Source organism: Sphaerodactylus townsendi, linkage group LG05 (genome assembly GCF_021028975.2).
Source record: "Sphaerodactylus townsendi isolate TG3544 linkage group LG05, MPM_Stown_v2.3, whole genome shotgun sequence".
Taxonomy (NCBI): domain Eukaryota; kingdom Metazoa; phylum Chordata; class Lepidosauria; order Squamata; family Sphaerodactylidae; genus Sphaerodactylus; species Sphaerodactylus townsendi.
The window spans coordinates 58,566,107-58,586,388 of record NC_059429.1 but is presented as its reverse complement, the minus strand read 5'-3'; the positions used below and the strand labels follow the sequence as shown (position 1 = coordinate 58,586,388).

Below are 20,282 nucleotides of genomic sequence, written 5' to 3'. Positions count from 1 at the left end.
AATCTACAGCAACCCCAGGGGCCCAAGCAGGACCTCTCCCTCCCCTCCAATTTCTCCAGTATGGGGGGGAAAGTCTAGGACACTAAAACCACATAGCGTGGGGAAAAAAGTTTAGGGCATAGAAACCCAACGCATGTAAAGATGAAGCATGCACCTCCTCTCCCCATTCCTGTGCACATTTGGGTGAGATGGTGCTGCCATGGTGAGAAAATGTGCTTGAGGGAAGTTTCAGAAATGGTGGGCTATCACACCAGCTGGCAGCTCAGCAGAAATGAAACTGACATGATGTAAGGCAGGAGAATGGGTGCCCTCCCCAAAAGGGCTCAGGGCCCTTGAAAGTCCCTTGCTGGGATCGCAATCGTTGGCTGTGACTTGACAACTTTATCCATACAGAATCCTATGTCTATCGTATTGAGACTGTAACATCAACAGCCAATCAAATGGATATCTTGTGGAGATTGATAGGAACTGGATGTTTCACAAGGAAAAGACGTGGAGTTTCAAAAAAGACTTCCAAATCATTTTTTCACATAAACATTTAATTATACAATTATTACATATTTCAGCGGATTGTAAGTAAATGTTGGCTATTAAGTATAAATTCCTTTGTTTAATTGAGTATTAACATAAATGAAAATTACTGAGTGACCAGTATTGAGCCAATGATATCGGGCAAAGTATCCATCTGAAAAAGACAAAAGCATGCTCACATAGGCATTCAAAACATAGTTATTCATGAGCAATATTGTCAAAAAATGAATATGATGAAAGTATATACAAAACTGAATATTATAAATAAGATCCAGTATTTACATCACTTTTTATCCTGTTCTTCTAGTATCTATATAGTAATTATCCTGTTCTTCTAGTATCTAGTAATTTGAAGTACTGCCTTCAAATTTTCAAAAATAAGCTGTTCATGAATGGATAATTTGAAATCAGATATGAACAGCCCAGGCCTGAAAAAACTGGCTGTCCTTACACATGAACACTTATGATGCAAATCACAACAGCCATGCCATCACAATACCATATCTTCAAACATTATTACACTAGCATTATGGTGACATGACACCAGCATTACAGCCTGATATAGCCAAAGGGATGTTTTAAGACTGGCATGTTGGTGAGTTGTGATACTACAGTTCATTTTTACAAGTGATGCTTCAAAATACCTGTAAATTGAATTTCAAAAATGCAAAACTCAGTAGAAAGTGTATATGAAGAGGAAGAGGAAGAAGAGGAATTAATTTTTGTAGCTCACTTTTCTCTACCTTAAGGCATCTCAAAGCAGCTTACAATTCATTTTCTTCCTCACCTTGTGAGGTAGCTCAGGCTGAGATAGCTCTGAGAAAACCGACTAGCCCAAAATCACCCAGCGAGCTTCATGCAGAGAAGTGGGAAATCAAACCCCATTCTCCAGATTAGAGTCCATCACTGATGACCACTATACCGTGCTAGCTCTCAAGCAAGAATCTTAAGCAAGGGTCTTATCTTTATCTCTAATGCCAACAATATTCACAGGTGATAGCTTCCTGGACAAAAATCTATTCATACTTTAACTAGGATGTGACCACACACACTGAATGGATGAGCACTTTAACCTCACCGCTATCTTTCTGTTTCACCCTTTTGCAGAATTGGTTACTATCAGCTTGCAGCAAAATGATTCAATATATATGGAACCAGTAACTGTAACAGTCCTTGGTTTGCCAATAAAGCCTTTGCCACTGGCTGACACCCTCTGTTCTTCAGAACCAAAGTGTAACTTAATGGTCAAACATTACAGAAATCCATAATCAAACAATGTGTAGATCTAAGCCAAGGTAACTAACTAACTTATTTATTTATTTTAATAAATAAATGTGCTAAGAAACAGGGGGGCAGGAGCTCCAGATGCGTCTCTTGCAGGTCACAGGGGCACGTTCAGCTGCCTGCCCCCTCCCTGCACCCAGGAATGAGGAGCTGGAGGAGCATTGCCCTGCTTGCCACCCCCTCTGCCTCCTGCACCACCTCCACCAGTCTTTCCTTTGCCCCCCCCCCCCCTTTGTCTGTGCCTCTCGACCAGGGCTTCCACAGTCCTTCCTTGCTCAGTGAGAAAGGGCTATAGAGACCTCACTGGGGTGCCAGATTCTGGGCAGGGGAATCCTCAGATTCCTGTGGATTCCCCTGGCCAAAATCAACTGCCTGAAATTGCTGCCTCAGCAACCACACAGACTTTTGTGGGGGTGGCAGTGGCAGGCTGGGATGTGGGCAGTGTTTCCCCCCTGCCCCTCCACCAAAGCTCTCTTCCTTCCTTTCTACCCCCTTTTTCTCTCTTCCATCATTTCTCTTCTTCCTTTTTCTCCCTTTCCCCTGTCTCTCCCTATCTGCCTTCCTTCTTCTCACACTGTGAGTGTGTCTGTCTTTCCCTCCCTTTCTTGTAGTTAAGGCAAGCATAGTCTGTTCGATGCCCTCTCCCCAAATTTGCTGCTCTACTGCAGCAGAGTCCAGATGGGGGAGTGCAATTTCAATACTTTCCTGGAAGAAATTTTCTGTAGCTATGCCCCTGTAAGGAAGTATCACTCATTGGAGATGATAATGCAGCTGAGCACAAAGTTTAAGCAGTGGCTGTTCTTGTGTAGGAAGCTTCACTAACATAACTTCACTTCATCAAACAGAAACATTGCAGTAAGAGTGGAGAGAATATACACCAGGTGTTCTCAACGTGTTGGTTAAAAGTGAGTGGGGCTAAAAGAGTGGCTGTGAATCATCACAGCCGTAGTTGCTGCCCAGGAAGGGCAGGAGGGAGTCCCTGGCTTCTTACCTGGTAAGGGCGGATGTGGGGGGGGGGCTCCCAGCCATGATGCTTGAGGGCAGGCGTCGCAGTGCTAGAACTGCAACATCATCTAGGAGAGGCTAGCCAGGGTCTATAAAAGGCCGGGCCAGACTTTGTGCTGGCCATGTGCTCTGACCGGCCAGCACCTTGCCCACCCTCCTCTCCCTTTGTGCTTTGGTGATGTGTTAATGCATGCTTCTTTGTCATAGCCATTCGGCAATTTGGAGCATGGGAATTCATCTGAGGGGGCCGGGCAGGGGAGCTAGGGAGCTACCTCCCCCCATTTTGATATGCAATGCTACAGCAAGAGGACGACTGCCCAGCTGAGCATCACAGCGGCACAGAGCGAAGCTCCAGTGAGAGGCTGCCCATTTGCTGGAGCTCCACGGCAGCGGCAGGGGCATCCGTTCAGCCACCAGGGTGGCTGGAAAAGTGGGCTGCCCAGGAGACACTCCAGAGAAGGAGGGGCCCAGCATTCCAAATCAGATCAAAATCCCATGCTGCACCTCACACTTCTTACTGAACAATAAACAATTGGCTATGGCCAAATATTTTACCGCAGCCAGGATTGTGGTGTGGTTATTGAAGCAGGGGTTTCCGAGCAGGGGTGGTCCCATCTTCGGGCAGCAAAATGCGGTTTTGCCTAGAAGGGCTATTGAAGCTTTCATTGGTTGTGCAGATTCTTTAAAATTGCTGGTTTGGGGGCAGCTGCTACCATAGTACAAGGATCTTACCTGCATGACTGGAAGTCAGTGTCAGAATTCCAAAGGTGCCCACATGCTTAAAAAGGTTGGCAACCCCTAGGCTAGATTGATGCCATTTATTAGTTGGTTCACCATGTTGCCATAATATTCACAGTACACATTACCCCACCTCCAGTGTAAAGCAGCAGTGGTTCGATATCGTGACCACAAAGTATAAATATTAACTTCACTACTTAAATACATAGGTCTAGGACAGGGGTAGGGAACCTGCGGCTCTCCAGATGTTCAGGAACTACAATTCCCATCAGCCTTTGTCAGCATGGCCAATTGGCCATGCTGGTAGGGGCTGATGGGAATTGTAGTTCCTGAACATCTGGAGAGCCGCAGGTTCCCTACCCCTGGTCTAGGATATAAATAGGCAATTGGGTACTGACTAGAAACGAAGAGACTGATTTGCTGCCACCAGAACCTACAGGACTAAATTAGTTTAGTATTTTACACTGTGAAACATACCTTCTTGCTGTCTGAGGTGATCATATTTCTTAGCGCATATACAGTGACTAATCCATCATTGTCCCCAATCAGAACACAGTCTACATTCTTAGAAAAAAGTACAGAGGTGAATTTTAAATGTCCAATGGCAGGATTCACAATCAGGGGATCCAGTCTGCATGCAAAATAAGGCACTTGTTATTTATTTAAAGCATTGGTTAGCTGCCTTTCTACTTTGAAGAACTCAAGGTGGTTTATAACGTAAATAAAACAATTATAAAAAGCAAAAAAACCCCAAAGTTTAAAATTTCCAGTTAGAACTGCCAAATAAATAAAAAACTTAGTCATTGTCAAGATGTGATATCACCCCATGGGTAATGGCCCATCTATCTCTACCTTTACTTTTATCTAACTTAGTCAAAGTCCTAAACAAAACTGACTTCAACTGCCTCCTGAAGACTGAGGCACTTTTTGTGGTAACACTTCCTTTTTGTGACTGGTTCCCCTCTTCTGCTGGGATTAGTGCAGCACATTTCTCCTTTTTTCCCATCATTGGCTAGCAGCAGCCCAGCTTTAAGGTAAGGACTCAAATTGCCCCGATGGAACAGCTCTATTAGCAATCAAGCAAGCTTACCTGGCTTCATAATTATAGACTGCTGAGAATAGTTTAGGGTGTACTAAAGTTGTTATTCCAACATGCAATGTGCTATTGCAGCAACCATCCATTTCCGAACGTCTTTTAAGCAAAGCAGATACTTACGAGCTGACGCTAAGATCCCAGATTTCTACTCTAATTTCATTCACTGCTGCAAACACAAATGCCGAATTGGGAGACCACATGATGTCATAAATAACATTTGCTGTGGAACTGAAAGTTAAAATGGGGCGAGTGGAATCTTGGCGCCACAACATAATACTCCAGTCAGCAGAGCAACTTAGAAAAACTTCGGTTCTGAATGGATTCCAAGCTATCTTGTACACTGGACCCTTAATACAGAGACAGAAAGAAATGCATTGTTGTAAGGCTAAGTATCAAAATATACCAAAATGCATGCATGACTTTGCCAACAAAATATTACTGCACTGAAGTCAACCTTCATCAAGATTTTTGAAGACCTCTCTAAGCACCATGTGATGATTAATAAAGGCAATAAACCAGAATAGCCAGGCTACTGCCATTGGCCATAATCCAAACTATAACCACTGCACCAGCTGATGAGACAAGAAGCTTTTTGAAATGAACAACAGTTCATATCTGGAAGATGCAGAGAAGACCCTCATGCCTGTATGTTGTGAATGTGTATACCTAGCTCTTTGGGATCGAGACCATAGGTTTCAATACAACATAACATTTTAAGTGTAATGTAGTGGCTAAGATAATTACTTGTGATCTGTGGAGTGCTTTGTTTAGATCAGCTTCTAGCACAAACTCATAGGCCTACGATGCTCTTCTGTGGTGAGTGTACATTCCCTTCAGGGCAGATTATTTTTCCTCCTCCAGAACTCACTGCAAGGCAAATCAGAGAAACCCCACAGCTTCTGAAACCTCTTTAACTGTGATTTTTCCATTCTCTTTGCTGAAAACGTGAAGATCTGTTGTATATGCTCAGCCCACGGCACCTTTGCTCACCCTCCCGCCTTACCCTGTCCACCGACAGAAGTTCCTACCACACTCGGCCAGCAGAGCAGCCTAAACAGACAGAGAAAAAAAGCGGCGGCAGCAAAACAAGCTGTGGGTAAGGGAAATGGTGGATGGGTCGGCCAGGGAAGAGTTGCAGTGGCAGAATCTCTGGTTAGCACTGAAAATTATGGTAAAAATCTGCAGGGTAAGCCCTGCATGTATAATAGGCCACTGATAGCCTCAGGCAAGTGCTGTCTCTTAGCCCTTCCATCTGCAATATATGGCTAATAATACTGGTGCAGTTTACAGGACTTGCAAGCATTATAGCAAAACAATGGATGTGAATGATTGTGAGAACTGAAAGCACAACCGAATGCTAAGTGTCAACTAAAGAGGGGAAGGTCTTGGCTTTTGTGACCTCTTTGCTGGTTATCCAGAACTTCTGTACTGCTTGAAGATGAAGTTCACAGATCAAGTTACTAGAGATAGAGACAACTGTACTAAAATTTACAAGCTGTTCTAACAAAGGCTGAGGGTGGATTGCTACTCCTAGAAGGAGTGGGAGATGCAAGCCCATCCTTTCAAAATCAGGCTGGCTAATAGTTCTTTGTCTGCACTCTAGTCCATGACAGCACCTGACTGACTGCTGTCTGAGACAATATACTGGGCAGGTTGGACTGCTGATGTGATCTAGTCAGGCTTTTGTATTCCTAAGCATCTCTCAGAATGTGTAAAAGGTACCTTACTGTGCTTTGTGTCTGTATGTCAGAAAGAGAGAGATCTATCCATCCAATCACACCTTGTTAAATGTTACTCACTTTGTGGCCTCTATAAGTCTCCAGGTACTGCTCATTGTAAGAGCAAGAACATTTGTGAATATAGCCTTCTTCAGTTCCAGCAAGATATATATTGGTGTCCTGAAATAAAATCAACAGTTTTGCTTATTCTGTAAAGGGCATCATCTTGAGAATGGTTCACAGCAGGTACACATTTGCTCTGTCCTTTGTGGAATACCAAGATTCTATTGGTTGAAAACTCAAAATATAGATTAACAAGTTAGAACCTGGAAGGACTTGTAGAAGGTATCTCCCTCCTTCTCCCAGTCTTTTTTCCTTCCATTTCCTGAAAACTACCATAGCATCTCCCCTTTTCCTGCTTTCTTTCTCTTTGCAGGGTTGTCAGCTTCCAGGTGCGGGCCTGGAAATTTCCTAGAATCATAACATATCTCCCACCTACAAAGATCAGTTCCCCTTAGGGTTGCCAGCTCCAGGTTGAGGAATTCCTGGAGATTTGGGAGTGGAAGCAACCTCAACAGGATATAATGTCATAGAGTTTACTTTACAAAGCAGCCATTTTATTTGGGGGGGCTTGATCTGTGTTATCTGGAGATCAGTTGCAATTCTGGGTGATCCCCATCCCCCCAGCCTTGAGGTGGGTAACCCTAGTTCCCATGGAAGAAATAGCTGCTTTGAAGGGTGGAGTTTATAGCATTATACCCTTTGAGGTCCCTCACCTTCTAAAAACCCCACACTCCCCATTCTTCATCCCACCAAATCTCCAGGAATTTCCTAACCTGGAGTTGGGCAATGTCAGCGCCAATGATTCTAGGAAATCCTCAGATACACCCCCGCCCCCAGCCCCCTGCAGTTTGCACCTAGGAAAACAGTAGCTAGTGTTATCATGTTGGTCACTGGGCAGGCCCACTTGCATAGTAGGGAACCCTTAAGGGCTTCTGGGGTGCTGCCTCATTTTCCCTTCTAATCCCCTCCCCATATTATTTCTTCTTTCTCTTACCCCTGGCAACCCCCATACACTCTCCACTTTGTTTCACTCTCTCCTTCTCAGCCATTCACCAACCTATCTCTTATCTGCCTCCCATCTTCAGCTATATTTATTATTTATTTGATTTGATTTATACCCCACCTTTCTCCACAATGGGGATGAAAGCAACTTACATTATTATTCATTCCTTTGTATCCACACAACAACCCTGTGAGGTAGGTTAGGCCAAAAGTATGTGATTGGCTCAAAATCCCCCAGTGAGCTTCAACAGCAAAAGAGGGAATTTAAATGTCTTCTAGACCCTAACCACTACACCACATTGGCTTTCACAGGATGGCTGCTGTTGATCAGTAGCCAAGCAGCCAGGCCTAGTGTCATGCAAGGCAGGTGGTATGAAGTCACCCAGAGGTTGTTGCCAGGCCTGGGGTGCCAATTCCTGGAGATTTGGGAGTGGAAGCAACCTCAACAGGATATAATGTCATAGAGTCTACTTTGTAAAGCAGCCATTTTATTAGGGGATTTTTGAATTTCAGAGATCCCCCCCTCTCGCACAAGTGAATAAATGTTTGGGATGGTGGACTCTATGGCATTATATTTAGCTGAAGCCTCTGCCCACCTTAAACTGTGCCTTCCTCAGACTTCACCACAAAATCTCCAGGAATTTCCCAACTTGAAGCAGGCAACCCTAGTCAGGCTGGGCCCAAGGTTACCTCCCTCAAAGGTCAAAATAGGGCCCTTCTCCCTGCCTCTTACTCACACAACTAACCCTGGCAAAGCTGTGGTTGCCTAGCAACACTGAGGGAATTTTTGCTACAGGTACTCCTTTTATAATTTTTCAATTTTTAGTCCCCCAAATTTTTTATTTCACATTTTTCTGCAACCCATATGTTTTTTTCAAGTTTGTAGAAAGATCTGTGTTGCCCGTTCACAGCTCCAGTCACTGAATTTAGCCATCCAAAGATTTGGCTGACTTTTGTATTAGAATAGAATATATACATTGGCCTTGCCAATGGATGAGCAGGTCAGTGCTGCTTTTAGGACCATCTTCTCTCAACTATATCTATTTTATAATCTGGGTTTTTATCTCAACCTCTGCCAACCAAGCCATGCTGATTCAATCTATTGTAACTTCCAGATTGGACTACTATAATGTGGTCTATTTGAGGCTGCCTGTGAAGACATCTCAGAAGCTTCAATGGCTACAGATGTGACAGTGAGACTATCTAGGGTCAGCTCCTTGGACAATGTAATATCAGTATTATGTCAATTGCACTGGCTACTAATTTGATTATAAGATCAATTTGATGTATGGGTTGTCACCTTTAAAGCCCTTTGTAGCCTGGGGCCTGTATATTTACTGAGCCACTCATTCAATATATCCCCATGTTCTAGTTATCCTCTTTAGGCAGTCTTTTCCTTGTTGTACTTTCTCCAAGGTTTGTCTGTACAGCAACAGTTAGGTAATGTACTTTTGCTATGGTAGATCCATTCCTCTGGAATGGCCTACTGGAGTGGGTATGCAGGATGCCTTCTCTTGCTGCTTGCTGGAAGAGGTGTAAGGGGGCTTTGCTCCATGGGGCATTTGGTGGAGGGTGAACTGTTTCAGCTGCATTTTTAACTATGCATTGTTTTTTATCTTGCTGGTAGATGTTTATGGTATTTTCCTGTCCTTACAGCACTTGCTGCTCTTTCAATTGCCTTGTATCTGAAGAGATAAGACTATTTTTAAATATATAATATTAAATTTATATTAAAATATACATATTTTGAATAAACAAATAAAGTAAATAGAAAAGGGGAAATAGAAAACCTCTCTTTCTGCAGGTAGATAGATTGTCTATCTGTAGGGAAGGGGATAGACAGATAAACTATATAACTTCCCACAACTAATCAGCTTGGCATCATGGGCAAGCCCTTTGTAGCCTGGGGCCTGTATATTTACTGAGCCACTCATTCAATACATCCCCATTCAATATATCCCCATGGCAAGATGTCTTAAAAACAGTTTTAAAAATGTCAAGCCAGCTGGTAAGAGCCAGAATAGTAGCAAAGAAATATTTACTGTTGGATGGAAGTCAAAGCACAATCCAGGAGCTTGCCGAGATATCAATGCTTCACTTTTCTTTTCTGCTCCTGCTTTTTTCTTTTCACTTGCTGTTCGCTTTAGTTTCATTAGGTCTGTACAGATGAATAATGCAAATAGAATATAATCCCTTTAGTTTCATTAAAAGTGCTACAATTGCTATTTCTCTCTAGCCAGGGACACCTTTGCTGCAAACTCTATTTACCTGCTATAAGAGGCAGATCATACAAATTACAGCTTGACTCACTGCAATCTCTGTTAAGCAATTACCATTTTCAATGAAAAGTGGTTGCCAATATTGAACCTCTATTGCCAATCCAGCAAAGGCAATCAGGCATATTAGCAGCAGGTTTCTGCATGCATATTCCAAAATGGATGGTGACTTATGCAGGCTAATGGATGCTGTACACATGGCTCCCTTCCAATCCAGCTTCAGGGGTTGTGTGTATGTAGCCCTTTAAAATTCTTGCCAATATGCTTTTCAGGAGGGGAAGCAGTGTGTGTTCCTGCATGGCAGGGGGTTGGACTTGATGGCCCTTGTGGTCTCCTCCAACTCTGTTATTCAATAGACGGGATTCAGACTCTTCTCACCAGTCCTTCCATGCCAAACACCTGATAAATTTATAGGAATTAGTTTTAAAGGATTGTGGGGGTGGGGGGAACTGCTGCAGCAAAGCTGACATCTGGGCTGACTCCTGGCAGTCTAACCAAAAGTGACTCAGTCAAGCTCAGAAGTGCCGTTCACTTGGAGTGAATGTAATGATGTCATCATGCTGAGCTGGAAGTATGTTCCCCAGTGACTGCCAGGCTGTATCTGGTTCAGTAAGCTTCTGGCTTGACTATGAGGAAGATAGATCACTGGCTCTCTCATTTGTTCAGCAGAGAGTCTAAAAGTGGCTTGGTGACCAAAAAGTAAGATACCAGGAAACACACTGGGGAATGGCGAGGACACCCTGTGACACCTGAGTTTGGGATGTGAGTTATGTGACAGTTATATGACAAGTGATGAGGTAAGTGCCCTAAGTCCTCTGAGACCCAGGGTGAACCAACTATTACAAGAACCACACTATTCAGGCAGCCACACATATAACGTGCACACTTTGCTGGATCACAGCCCCTGCGTCTAATTCTGCATTTTTCCATTAGACCCTAAGTTATCACACCATGTAACTATGTAAGAAGAACACTTACCTGTGGAACCTAGACCTTTTCGAATAAACCATTTAGTGACTCTGCCATCTGCTGATATGGACACTAATATCTCTCCTTTGTCTTCTCCTGTAGTACCCCTATCCTGTTCCACCCACTTCAGCTGCCACACAGGGCCTAAGTGTTTGTCAAAAGATTCACTGTAAAAATAGAATCACATAGAACATAACAACTATATGCACACTATAAAACACAATGTGCTTCCTATGCCCTACTCACTGTGCCCCCCCCCCCACTGAGGTGAACCATAGAGAGGAATTTTCCAGACATGATACCTTGCCTATGGAATTGTCTTCCAGTTGAGACTCACCAGGAACTTCCCCTGCAATCTTTTAGGTGCCAAGCTAAAAACATCCTTTTTCACTCAGGCTTCTAATTAAGAGGTTAATCTTTTAAAACTATTTTGCCATCTACTTCTTGCCAGGGAATAGTTTTGTAAGATGGTCTGAAAGTCTTGACGAGGTTTTAATGCTCTAGATGAAGTTTTAAATCAGTGGTTCTCAACCTTCCTAATGCTGCGACCTTTTAATACAGTTCCTCATATCGTGGTGACCCCCAACCCTAACATTTATCCATTTTACAGATGGAGAACACTGATGCAGAGAGTCTTAGGCGACCCCCATGAAAGGGTTGTTCGACCCTCAAAGTCGAACTTATTTCTTCCACCCAAACCTCTTACTTTTATTTTTGCCACTTGTGCCTGCCATTTTGTGTGCTGCAGCAGAGATTCTCTGAAGGTTCTCCACAGAGGTTTCCTCTGCTTGCAGCTCATCCATGCCTGATTTCCTTGTAAAAACCAATAAAGTTTGCTTTGCCTATGCCGGAATGGCCTGGTTGTTGGGGGCAGGGAGCTCTGGATTGTGTGAATCTGCTATGTGAAAGTATTCTTCTTATTTCTCTGTGAAAGTATTGCTCTGTGGCTTCCTGCCTTCTTATCTCTCCGCTCGCCGTGAAGGCCACATACCTTTCTGTCTGTAGTGCAGCTGTGGGTTTGTATGATGGGCGGGGGATGAGTTTGCTGACTGCTTTATACTAGTGACGACTCTGCTGGGTCCTGCAGAGTCATCTTTGAAGCTGTATGAAACTTATCTTACCTGCAACAAAGAAATATTTGTTCTCTAACCAGTGTTTCAGTTGACTGGTAAACGGAGGTTCTGACAGCCTAGCAATCCCGTGCATATGTTGTTTTTCCTTTTTCCTTTGTTTGTTTTGAGGGGGATGCATGCGAAGCTACAGTGATACAATTACAGAAGCTGCAATATGTGTATATTTGTGATGCCCTAGCTTGGGTGACATTCCCCTCAAAACAAAACAAAAAGGCAAAACAGCACATGCTTGGGATCACTAGGCAAAACAAACTGCATTCATCCACAGAGAATCTCTGAAGTGGCACACAAAATAGTGGGCACAACTCTGAAACTGACAAGAGTATGTGCAGCAGGTGGGAAAGAAGATCCCTTCTGGCTGGCTGTTTTTTGGTGGGCTGTATGTGAATGGAAAAAAAACAAAACGGATCTTTTAAAAACATTTGCAGGATGTTTTATTTCTGCACAGCAGAAATCACCCATGCTGTATGCAAAGCAAGTTATTAACACTATACACAAGTTGTTTTTATGTCTACCTCTCTAGTAGTTCTACCCTGTTTCCCCTAATATAAGACATCCCCGAAAAATAAGACATAGTAGAGGTTTTGCTGAAGTGCGAAATATAAGGCATCCCCCGAAAGTAAGACATAGCAAAGTTTTTGTTTGAAAGCATGCCCGACAAACAGAACACAGGAAAAATAAGACATCCCCTGAAAATAAGACATAGCACATCTTTGGGAGCAAAAATTAATATAAGACACTGTCTTATATTCGGGGAAACACGGTAATTGCTCTTCAGCAATTGACACATGTCAGTTCTCCATTTAGAACCTTCAGTGAATTGTCATATTTAAAGACACTATCATCATACTTATTAGTTAATATATTTAGGATGAGCTCAAAAATGAAACTTTGAAGAGATGTTCATTGGCTATATCCATATTGCTAATTCCATTGCTTCCTTCTCTGCATCTAACTAAAAGCTAAGATTAGGAAAAACAGAAAACTCTCTGGGCTCTTTGGCCAGAGCACTGCTCTTGATCTTGTTTGCCTGAGATCTGAAGACTTCCAACAGCAGGAACAGCTGTTTAGCATAATCCTGCATCTGGAATTGATGGGGAAAGATTCTCTCCAGTGATGCAGAAAGCCATTACCCAATGTCTTAGAAGTTAAAGGCCCATATTTTCCAGAAAAAGGACCAGTGTCTGAAAACTTGCCTATATATTTCCCATATTCAATCAGTTTATATCTTCCCCCACTCTGAACATCCTCTATTTGCAACTGTAAAATGGAAACGAACCAGTAAGCTGTGGAAAGGGCCCAGCAGTATATATTTGATCATACCTGGTATCTAAAACTGAAGTAGAAAGATGGCCCTGAATATTGTAGATTGCAATTGTCCCATTGAACATCCCAACTGCTAGGAGGTTTGGATTAGCGACAGAAAAATCCAAGGCAGTTACCCCATAACTGCACTTAAAGATGCGCTCTGGCCACTGAACAAAATAAAACAGAAGGCAATTTTAACTGAGAAAGCATTTCATGTATGGTAATGCCCAGGTACTTTGCAGCACTGCCTTAGTCTACACAGTAGCTAGAAACAGACAATTTTCATACTAACTTATCTCCTGCTTTCAAATACTGTTGCATGAGTCATGGCTATATATAGCATGAGAAAGCTTCCTTGGTGAATGTGACTCATCATTGAAACTGCCGATGAATTAGAATGAATCACTGAGACAGACTAAGGCAGACCAGGGTTCATATTAAAAGGGGACAACGTTTCCCTATTCAGGTGGATCCCTTAGTCTCTGTATCACAGAGACTATAGAGTAGCATTAGAATGGCATTATTTTGCCAGGATTAATTGAGAGTGTCCATAACAGTACCCTCTTCCCCACAATTTAAATCCTGAGCCTGCCCCTGCATACTAAAAGCAATATCTGGTCTTTTTGCCTTGATGTTTTTGCCAACTGACAAGAATGTTATCCTTTTGGCCAACTGTCAGAATTACAAGATGCAAAACCAGGACAACATTTGATATAAACTGATTTTGCTACCAGTGCACATCCATTAGGTTTTACTCATGCACTGAGGCATTGCTGAAACTACTGTGCTGTGTCTGTGTGCTCACTAACTTGCTTTGAATGCACACAAGCACTGCTATGTGGAGATCCAACCATTAAGACATGTGTATGATGCACTGAATTGCTGGTGCATTTGGTGAGGCAGCACAAATGTGTGTAGATGAAAGCTACTTAAACATATTGCTTCCATCAACTGCAGACATTATTTCCATGCAAGAAAAGAGAGTTGTCTTTTGATTCCTGTATTTTTATCCACATGATTTCTACCTATGTAGTATGACATGTGCCATGAGAAAGCTAATGGTGCTTCCCAGGGAACAGGTAGGCACTGATTTATAAAAGATTGTCAAAGGTTGATTCCCCACGGTCAATTAATTGCGTGATACGCGAAATAACCAGGTTTCAGCAAGAACTCCCCCCGAATTCATCCCGGTTCTGGCGCTCCCTCTCCCCCTGATCGCGCGTTTTTTCAGAAGCTGCATGAGAATGCACCTTTTTAAAAAACATGCGCGGAATCCAGATCGGTGGGGAGGATTGGGGTTTCAATCTAGATATAATTTCCCACCGTTGGCAGTGAAGCGAAGCCTTCCAGCCAATCAGAGTGCATCGCGCACAGCTTTTTGGGGGGGGTTTCGCACCGGCGGAGGTTACGTGGAAATGTGGCTGCGTGGAACATGATTTCTGTGCCAACTGTTACCTAAAATTACACTTTTGTGCCAGCACAGCTGCATGGGTAAAGAGTACCAAAGCCACAAATAAACATAGCTTAGCATGAAAAACAGCTACTGTCCTATCTACACATGCGCTTGGTGACGTAGCTGCGCAAAAAAAAAAGTTTACAAAAATATTCCTGCCCCAACACAGTGCAACAGCCAATCAGGATGAGGAAGAAAGAGCTGCTGAGCAGATTGCACGTTCAATCGCGCGATTGTGGGTATTGCTGCACTGTTTGAAAGCGTGATAGACATGGATGTCCTCAACATCACACATGCTGCAGTGGGGAGGGTGAAACCTTGATGAAAAGGTGCCAATTCTTTTGAAACCTGGTTGTATCTAGATTTAATTTCTCAGTGGGGAAATGGCCAAAGTAGAGGCAGTTCTCCGAATTTTAAGAGTAAATGTGAACTCTCCTACCAAATCATCACAAAATCTTACAATAAAGATCACTAATTGGATTAAAATGATCAGTGAAAAGAGGGCACAAAATATTGTCTACTGTACCGTTGGATTCTTCAGGGACCAGCAACAAGCCAAGCCTATCTTCTGCTCTTTAAAACGGAATGTCCCATAACCAACTGCCAAAAGGTCCTAAAAATCAGCAACACGACTTATCATTGCAAAGCAACAACCAACTATTGAAATGTTCACAGCTTTTCAGGCCTCTTGGATTTAACTAGGAATGGGAGAAAGGGAAAGAATTATAATCACAGAGCAGAGGGCTTTGACTTGGTACAAGGATTCAGGGTCCTGATGTTGTGTTTTGTTGTTGTTTTTTATTACCCCTGCTGTCATTTTTACAGCTAACCTTTCACCATTAGTCCTTCTTATGGGTGCTGCAGTTACTTTCTATGCTTTAAAAGGATTTCTTTGATAGGAGTGGTAAAACATTTGGCAGTGATTGGTTGAAGTTGCTGTGATATCATACAAAAACCACATATATTCTAGATATCAAGGAACTGAAATTACAGAATTATTACAAACAGGTTATCTTGTCCATGCAAACTGCAGAGGCTTTTTGGCTATAAACCCTTACTTTGGGAGTGGGAGATTCTAAATGAGCAGGAGGGGGAAAGACTGAGGGAAAACAGATGTGGTACTGGAAACCAAGGAAGTGATGATATGGCAAACCCAGAGGCAGATTAATGTTGAAGAGAGAAGAATCAGCAGCAATTTGAAGAAAGGATAAGAAGAGGATGGAGGACTGGAAATGGACTGAAATTTGAATAAGACCAGTGCAGCTAATTTCTTATGCTGTCTTTAGTGCGATGGAACAAACAAAGAAGCAAGAATCTGGAAAAACTTTACAGGTTTTACATACTATTGGAAGAAAAGATGGAGTGAGATGAAGTAGGGAGATTGCCTGAGTATCAAGAGTGCTAAAGGAAGAAAGACTTGGCTGGGGAAGTCGGGGTAGAAATCAAAATAAAGTAAAAGTAAAAAAGTAAAGACAGCATAAGAAATTAGCTGCATTGGTCTTATTCAAATTTCAGTCTAAGCTGGGTTCAGAGTCCTAAAGGACAGGAATTGTTGCTGTTCCTTAAAAGGCAAGGTGCTGCTATTTACTGTGAGGGTTGGAAAAAATACTGCCACACTCATACTGTCTTTTTAACAATATTTTTTGTGACTGGTTCCACAGCTAGCTACGATAAGTCTCCAAATTGTTGAGAATCCTGCAGACTTTCTCTGGAGATAGAAAAAACACAAGCTACCTTCCTTCTCTAGGTGAATTCTTTTTTTTTAAGACAAACAAGTATTGTTTTCATTGTAATTGTTTATAATATAATTTTGAGCGTGGAATTTTGTACTATAGTATCCTTTCATAATACGGTTATTTGAATGTGGAGGGAGAAGAAGAAGAGGGAAAGTGGGAACAGAGAAAGGGAAACAATGTGTGCAACAATTGTGAGAAGCATAGGGGTTTAGAAATGAATGTCAAATAGGGTTGGTCAAATGTTTATCTAAACAGAATATAAAGATGCAGAAATTCAAGACTGCGGCTCATAGGAACATTTCAAATGGTTCATGAACTAACGAGACACTTGTCTTGCTGAGGAATACAGCCCCCCCTCCTGGAAAGGGGATCTAGTGACTACAAAAAATATTCAGTACCTTATTGATCATTGGATTTTGCCACCCAATTAAAACAAGATAATTTATGTGCTATCATCATTTCCCACATTTTAATCCATTCTTTGTACATGGGAGGGAGTTGGATTTTCTATTTGTTCACTGAAGATATTTTGGTTATCAACAATTGGCAGGTGTCTGTCAAGACAGGGTGAATGGTCTGATCCAGAAACTGTAGCAGGATCAGGTAGGGTTCAGTGAAGTACTTTAAGATTAAGCTACACTTAGAAGAAAAATATCCCTGTATGTTTGTACTACAACACAGCAAAGTTGTATTTAATTCCTACAACACTGCAAAGTTGTATTTAATTATGACCTAGATACAAAGCCAGTTCTTAAGTTAGTTATTAAAAGTTAGTTATTAAAAGTCACTTACAGGATTCAGTTTGTTCCAAGCCATACAGGTGACATCATTGTTTTTAGTCAGATAACATCCATAAGGCCACAAGGGCTCTAGAAAAGGAGGTGGGATCTCCTTTGCTGCTTCACCTAGTTCTAGGAACAGTGAGGAAGAAACTGAGGGTTCCTTCTCTTCCACCATTTCTTCCTTGTCTGATTCATCATCAGAGCCAAGTATAGCAGATACAGATTTGACAACTGGCTCTAGGATACAAGCAGACAAGTCATTATCATTTCATCCCCAAACAGGTATTGCTAAAGTGAATCAGACTAAAAATTAGACTAGGATAGCATCCTCATAATTACAGACTGAAATCTCCTTCCTCTATATGCTCCTCTTGATGTTAATGTGGCAACAACGTGGCAGACACACTGCAGCACTAGGAGCCACGAAGAGCTCCCAGATTCACTGGACTATTCTCCATGCTAACAACGGGACATTTTTACTGTGAAAAATCACCATCAGCTTTCACTCTTGCTAACAAAAAGATTCCATTTATGCTGGGAGAGTTACATGATATGGGGAAACCATCCCAGATCAGCCCTGGTAAGGCTTTTGGGGTTTCTACCATAATGTCCAGCATAAGTTTGGGTGGTAGACCAGTTATCCAAGTGGCTAAGATTCTCATATTTGTGTCTACATATCTTGTTTGTTTGTTTGTGTTTCTAAACCACCCTCCCGCTAGGGGATCAGGGTGGTGGACAACAGTGATAAAAACAGCTTAAAACATACATAAAACAGCTAATTAACAATTAAAAAACCAGGAACCATATAGTGTCAGATGGCGTTTCACCCCTCCCCCCTGCCACCTTTATGCCCATGGGAGGCCAGATGAAATGGCAGAAATGTATTTAACCAGGTTGGCCAAATGCCTGGCAGAACAGGTCAGTCTTACAGGTCCTGCGGAAACTCTGCAGGTCCCGCAGGGCCCTGATCTCCCTTGCAAGCCTGTTCCACCAGGTGGGGGACAGGGCTGTAAAAGCCCTGGCTCTTGTAGAGGCCAGCCTGATAGCTTTAGGGCCAGGGATCACCAAGAGGTCCTCCTCCAATGAACAGAGGGGCCTAACGGGGCGATATGGGGAGAGGCAGTCTCGTAGGTATGCGGGTCCAAGGCCATGAATGGCTTTGAATGACCAGCACTTTAAACATGACCCAGAACTCGATCGGCAGCCAGTGCAGATGGTATAGGACTGGAGTAATCTGGTCCCTGCTAAATGCTCCCATAAGAAGCCTGGCTGCCGCGTTCTGTACGAGTTTCAATTTCCAGATCATGGCTAAAGGCAAGCCTGCATAGAGCGAGTTAGAGCAAGCCCGTGTAGAGCAAACGTAGAACTTTGCATACATCTCATGAATTTTTTTAAAATTAAAAATAGAAAAATTGTATATTGCCAGAATTGGCAGGATGAGCTGAGTACAAATATGTACTCTTTGGGCTGAAAAGGTGCCCAGGATTGGAGCCTGAAGAGCAAATGTATTGAGGCAACCTTCAGCAAATGGCAGCAAGGAGAATCCCTTCAGCTGCATACAAAATGTCAGGCACAAGCTTAGGGTGAAACTGACCAGAAAGCAAAACAATTGGGCGGGAAAAATAAGACCCCTCCTGAGCACTGCATTCTGCACAGCCAGGCAGGAGACGTCTTGCAGGCAGCTTAGGGAGAAAAGACACACTTTAAAGCGTCCTCCAAAAAAGACGCCTTGAGCTAAAATAAAGTGTCCTCAGGACATCTTGGGAAGAAAACTGTGCCTTCCCATGACACCTTTTTTTTAGCATTCCCAGAACATCTTATTTAGGTTGTGCAAATTGGATCTATGGATTGAAATCAATATATTGTCTTAGAAGAATGTTCAAAGGCTGTCCCTGACACCAGAAGAAATATAAAGCCTTGATGAATGACTGATGTAACTCTCAAAATTGCTAAAGATAGATGAGAAGCAAATGTAACAGATGACAGAAGTAGAATCAGAAGTCCAAATACAATGTTCCAGCAACTTACACAAAGAAACACAAGAATTATTACAATAACCAGTGTAACAAAATAGAAGAGAATAACAAAAATGGAAGAATAAGAAATCTGTTCCATAAGATCCAAGAAATCAAAGGAAAATTTAAGCCATGGTTAGGGATTCTAGAATATCAACATGGTGATACTTTAACTGAACAGGATGAAATAAATACTAGATGGGAACAATACCTAAAGAACAATACGGAAAAGATGAAAGGATGACACATTTCTTAAAAGAAGAATCTTTTAAAGAAGAACCTGCAATTTTAGAAAGTGAAGCGAAAGCTCCACTCAAAGCAGTTTGGAGAAACAAATTACCAGAATTTGTTTGTTTGTTTGTTTATTATTTGTTTATTTATTTGATTTAATAGGCTGCCTCTCCCCTTCCAAGCTCGGAGCAGTTTACAACATGTGAGTAGATGAGATACTGTGTTTCCCCAAAAATAAGACAGGGTCTTATATTAATTTTTGCTCCAAAAGATGCATTTGGGCTTATTTTCAGGGGATGCCTTATTTTTTTCCCATGATTTTGCGCCCCCCACATGACCAGATCAGCTGTGCTGGGGAATCCGTAACTAGGGCTTATTTTTGGAGTAGGGTTTATATTTCAAGCATCCTCCAAAAATCCCGAAAAATCATGCTAGGGCTTATTTTCAGGGTAAGTCTTATTTTTGGGGAAACAGGGTAGCAATAGAGCTATTTCAAGCCACAGATTTGGAGTCCATAAAAAAAGAATAGGCCAACAAATATGGGAAACAAAACAATGGCCAATAGACTGCATTCAATCAATTCTAAAAAAGGAGATATCAAAGACTGCAGCAGCAATCAGACCATCAAATTCATTTTTCATGAAAGCAAATAAATGCTAAACATCTTACAATAAAGACTGTTACCATGTATGGAAAGAGAAATGCCAGTTGTTCAAGCTGGTTTCAGAAAAGGAAGAGGCATTAGAGGTCATATTGCAAATTTACATTAGTTACTGGAGCAAACAAGACAATTTCAGGAAAAAATCAGCTTGTGTTTCATAGATTACACTAAGCTTTTGACTGTGTAATGAGGAAAAGATGGTTGGTTTTAAAAGAAAAGGGTGTGCCACAACATCTGATTGTTTTGATGAGCAACTTTGATGAGCAACTTATACTCTGGAC

The 20,282-nt window shown here is 42.2% G+C and overlaps 1 protein-coding gene across 5 annotated transcripts in view; it reads right to left on the bottom strand.

Annotated features, from left to right (window-relative positions):
* DNAI4 (dynein axonemal intermediate chain 4) overlaps window positions 1-20,282 on the bottom strand; it is a 66,913-nt gene that overhangs the window by 10,248 nt on the left and 36,383 nt on the right. For 3 of the 5 annotated variants that reach the window (XM_048498910.1, XM_048498911.1, XM_048498912.1), the window contains 9 exons: window positions 17,105-17,331; window positions 15,103-15,189; window positions 13,139-13,290; window positions 10,692-10,849; window positions 9,480-9,595; window positions 6,454-6,552; window positions 4,775-5,001; window positions 4,036-4,189; window positions 531-685 (listed from right to left, as the gene is read on the bottom strand). In XM_048498910.1, the coding sequence (XP_048354867.1) occupies window positions 638-685; window positions 4,036-4,189; window positions 4,775-5,001; window positions 6,454-6,552; window positions 9,480-9,595; window positions 10,692-10,849; window positions 13,139-13,290; window positions 15,103-15,189; window positions 17,105-17,331 (1,268 nt within the window). In that variant the 3' untranslated portion in view covers window positions 531-637. Of the gene's footprint in view, window positions 1-530; window positions 686-4,035; window positions 4,190-4,774; window positions 5,002-5,397; window positions 5,522-6,453; window positions 6,553-9,479; window positions 9,596-10,691; window positions 10,850-13,138; window positions 13,291-15,102; window positions 15,190-17,104; window positions 17,332-20,282 lie in introns of those variants that run through there. The other 2 variants (XR_007244686.1, XM_048498913.1) reach the window with 2 other exon arrangements.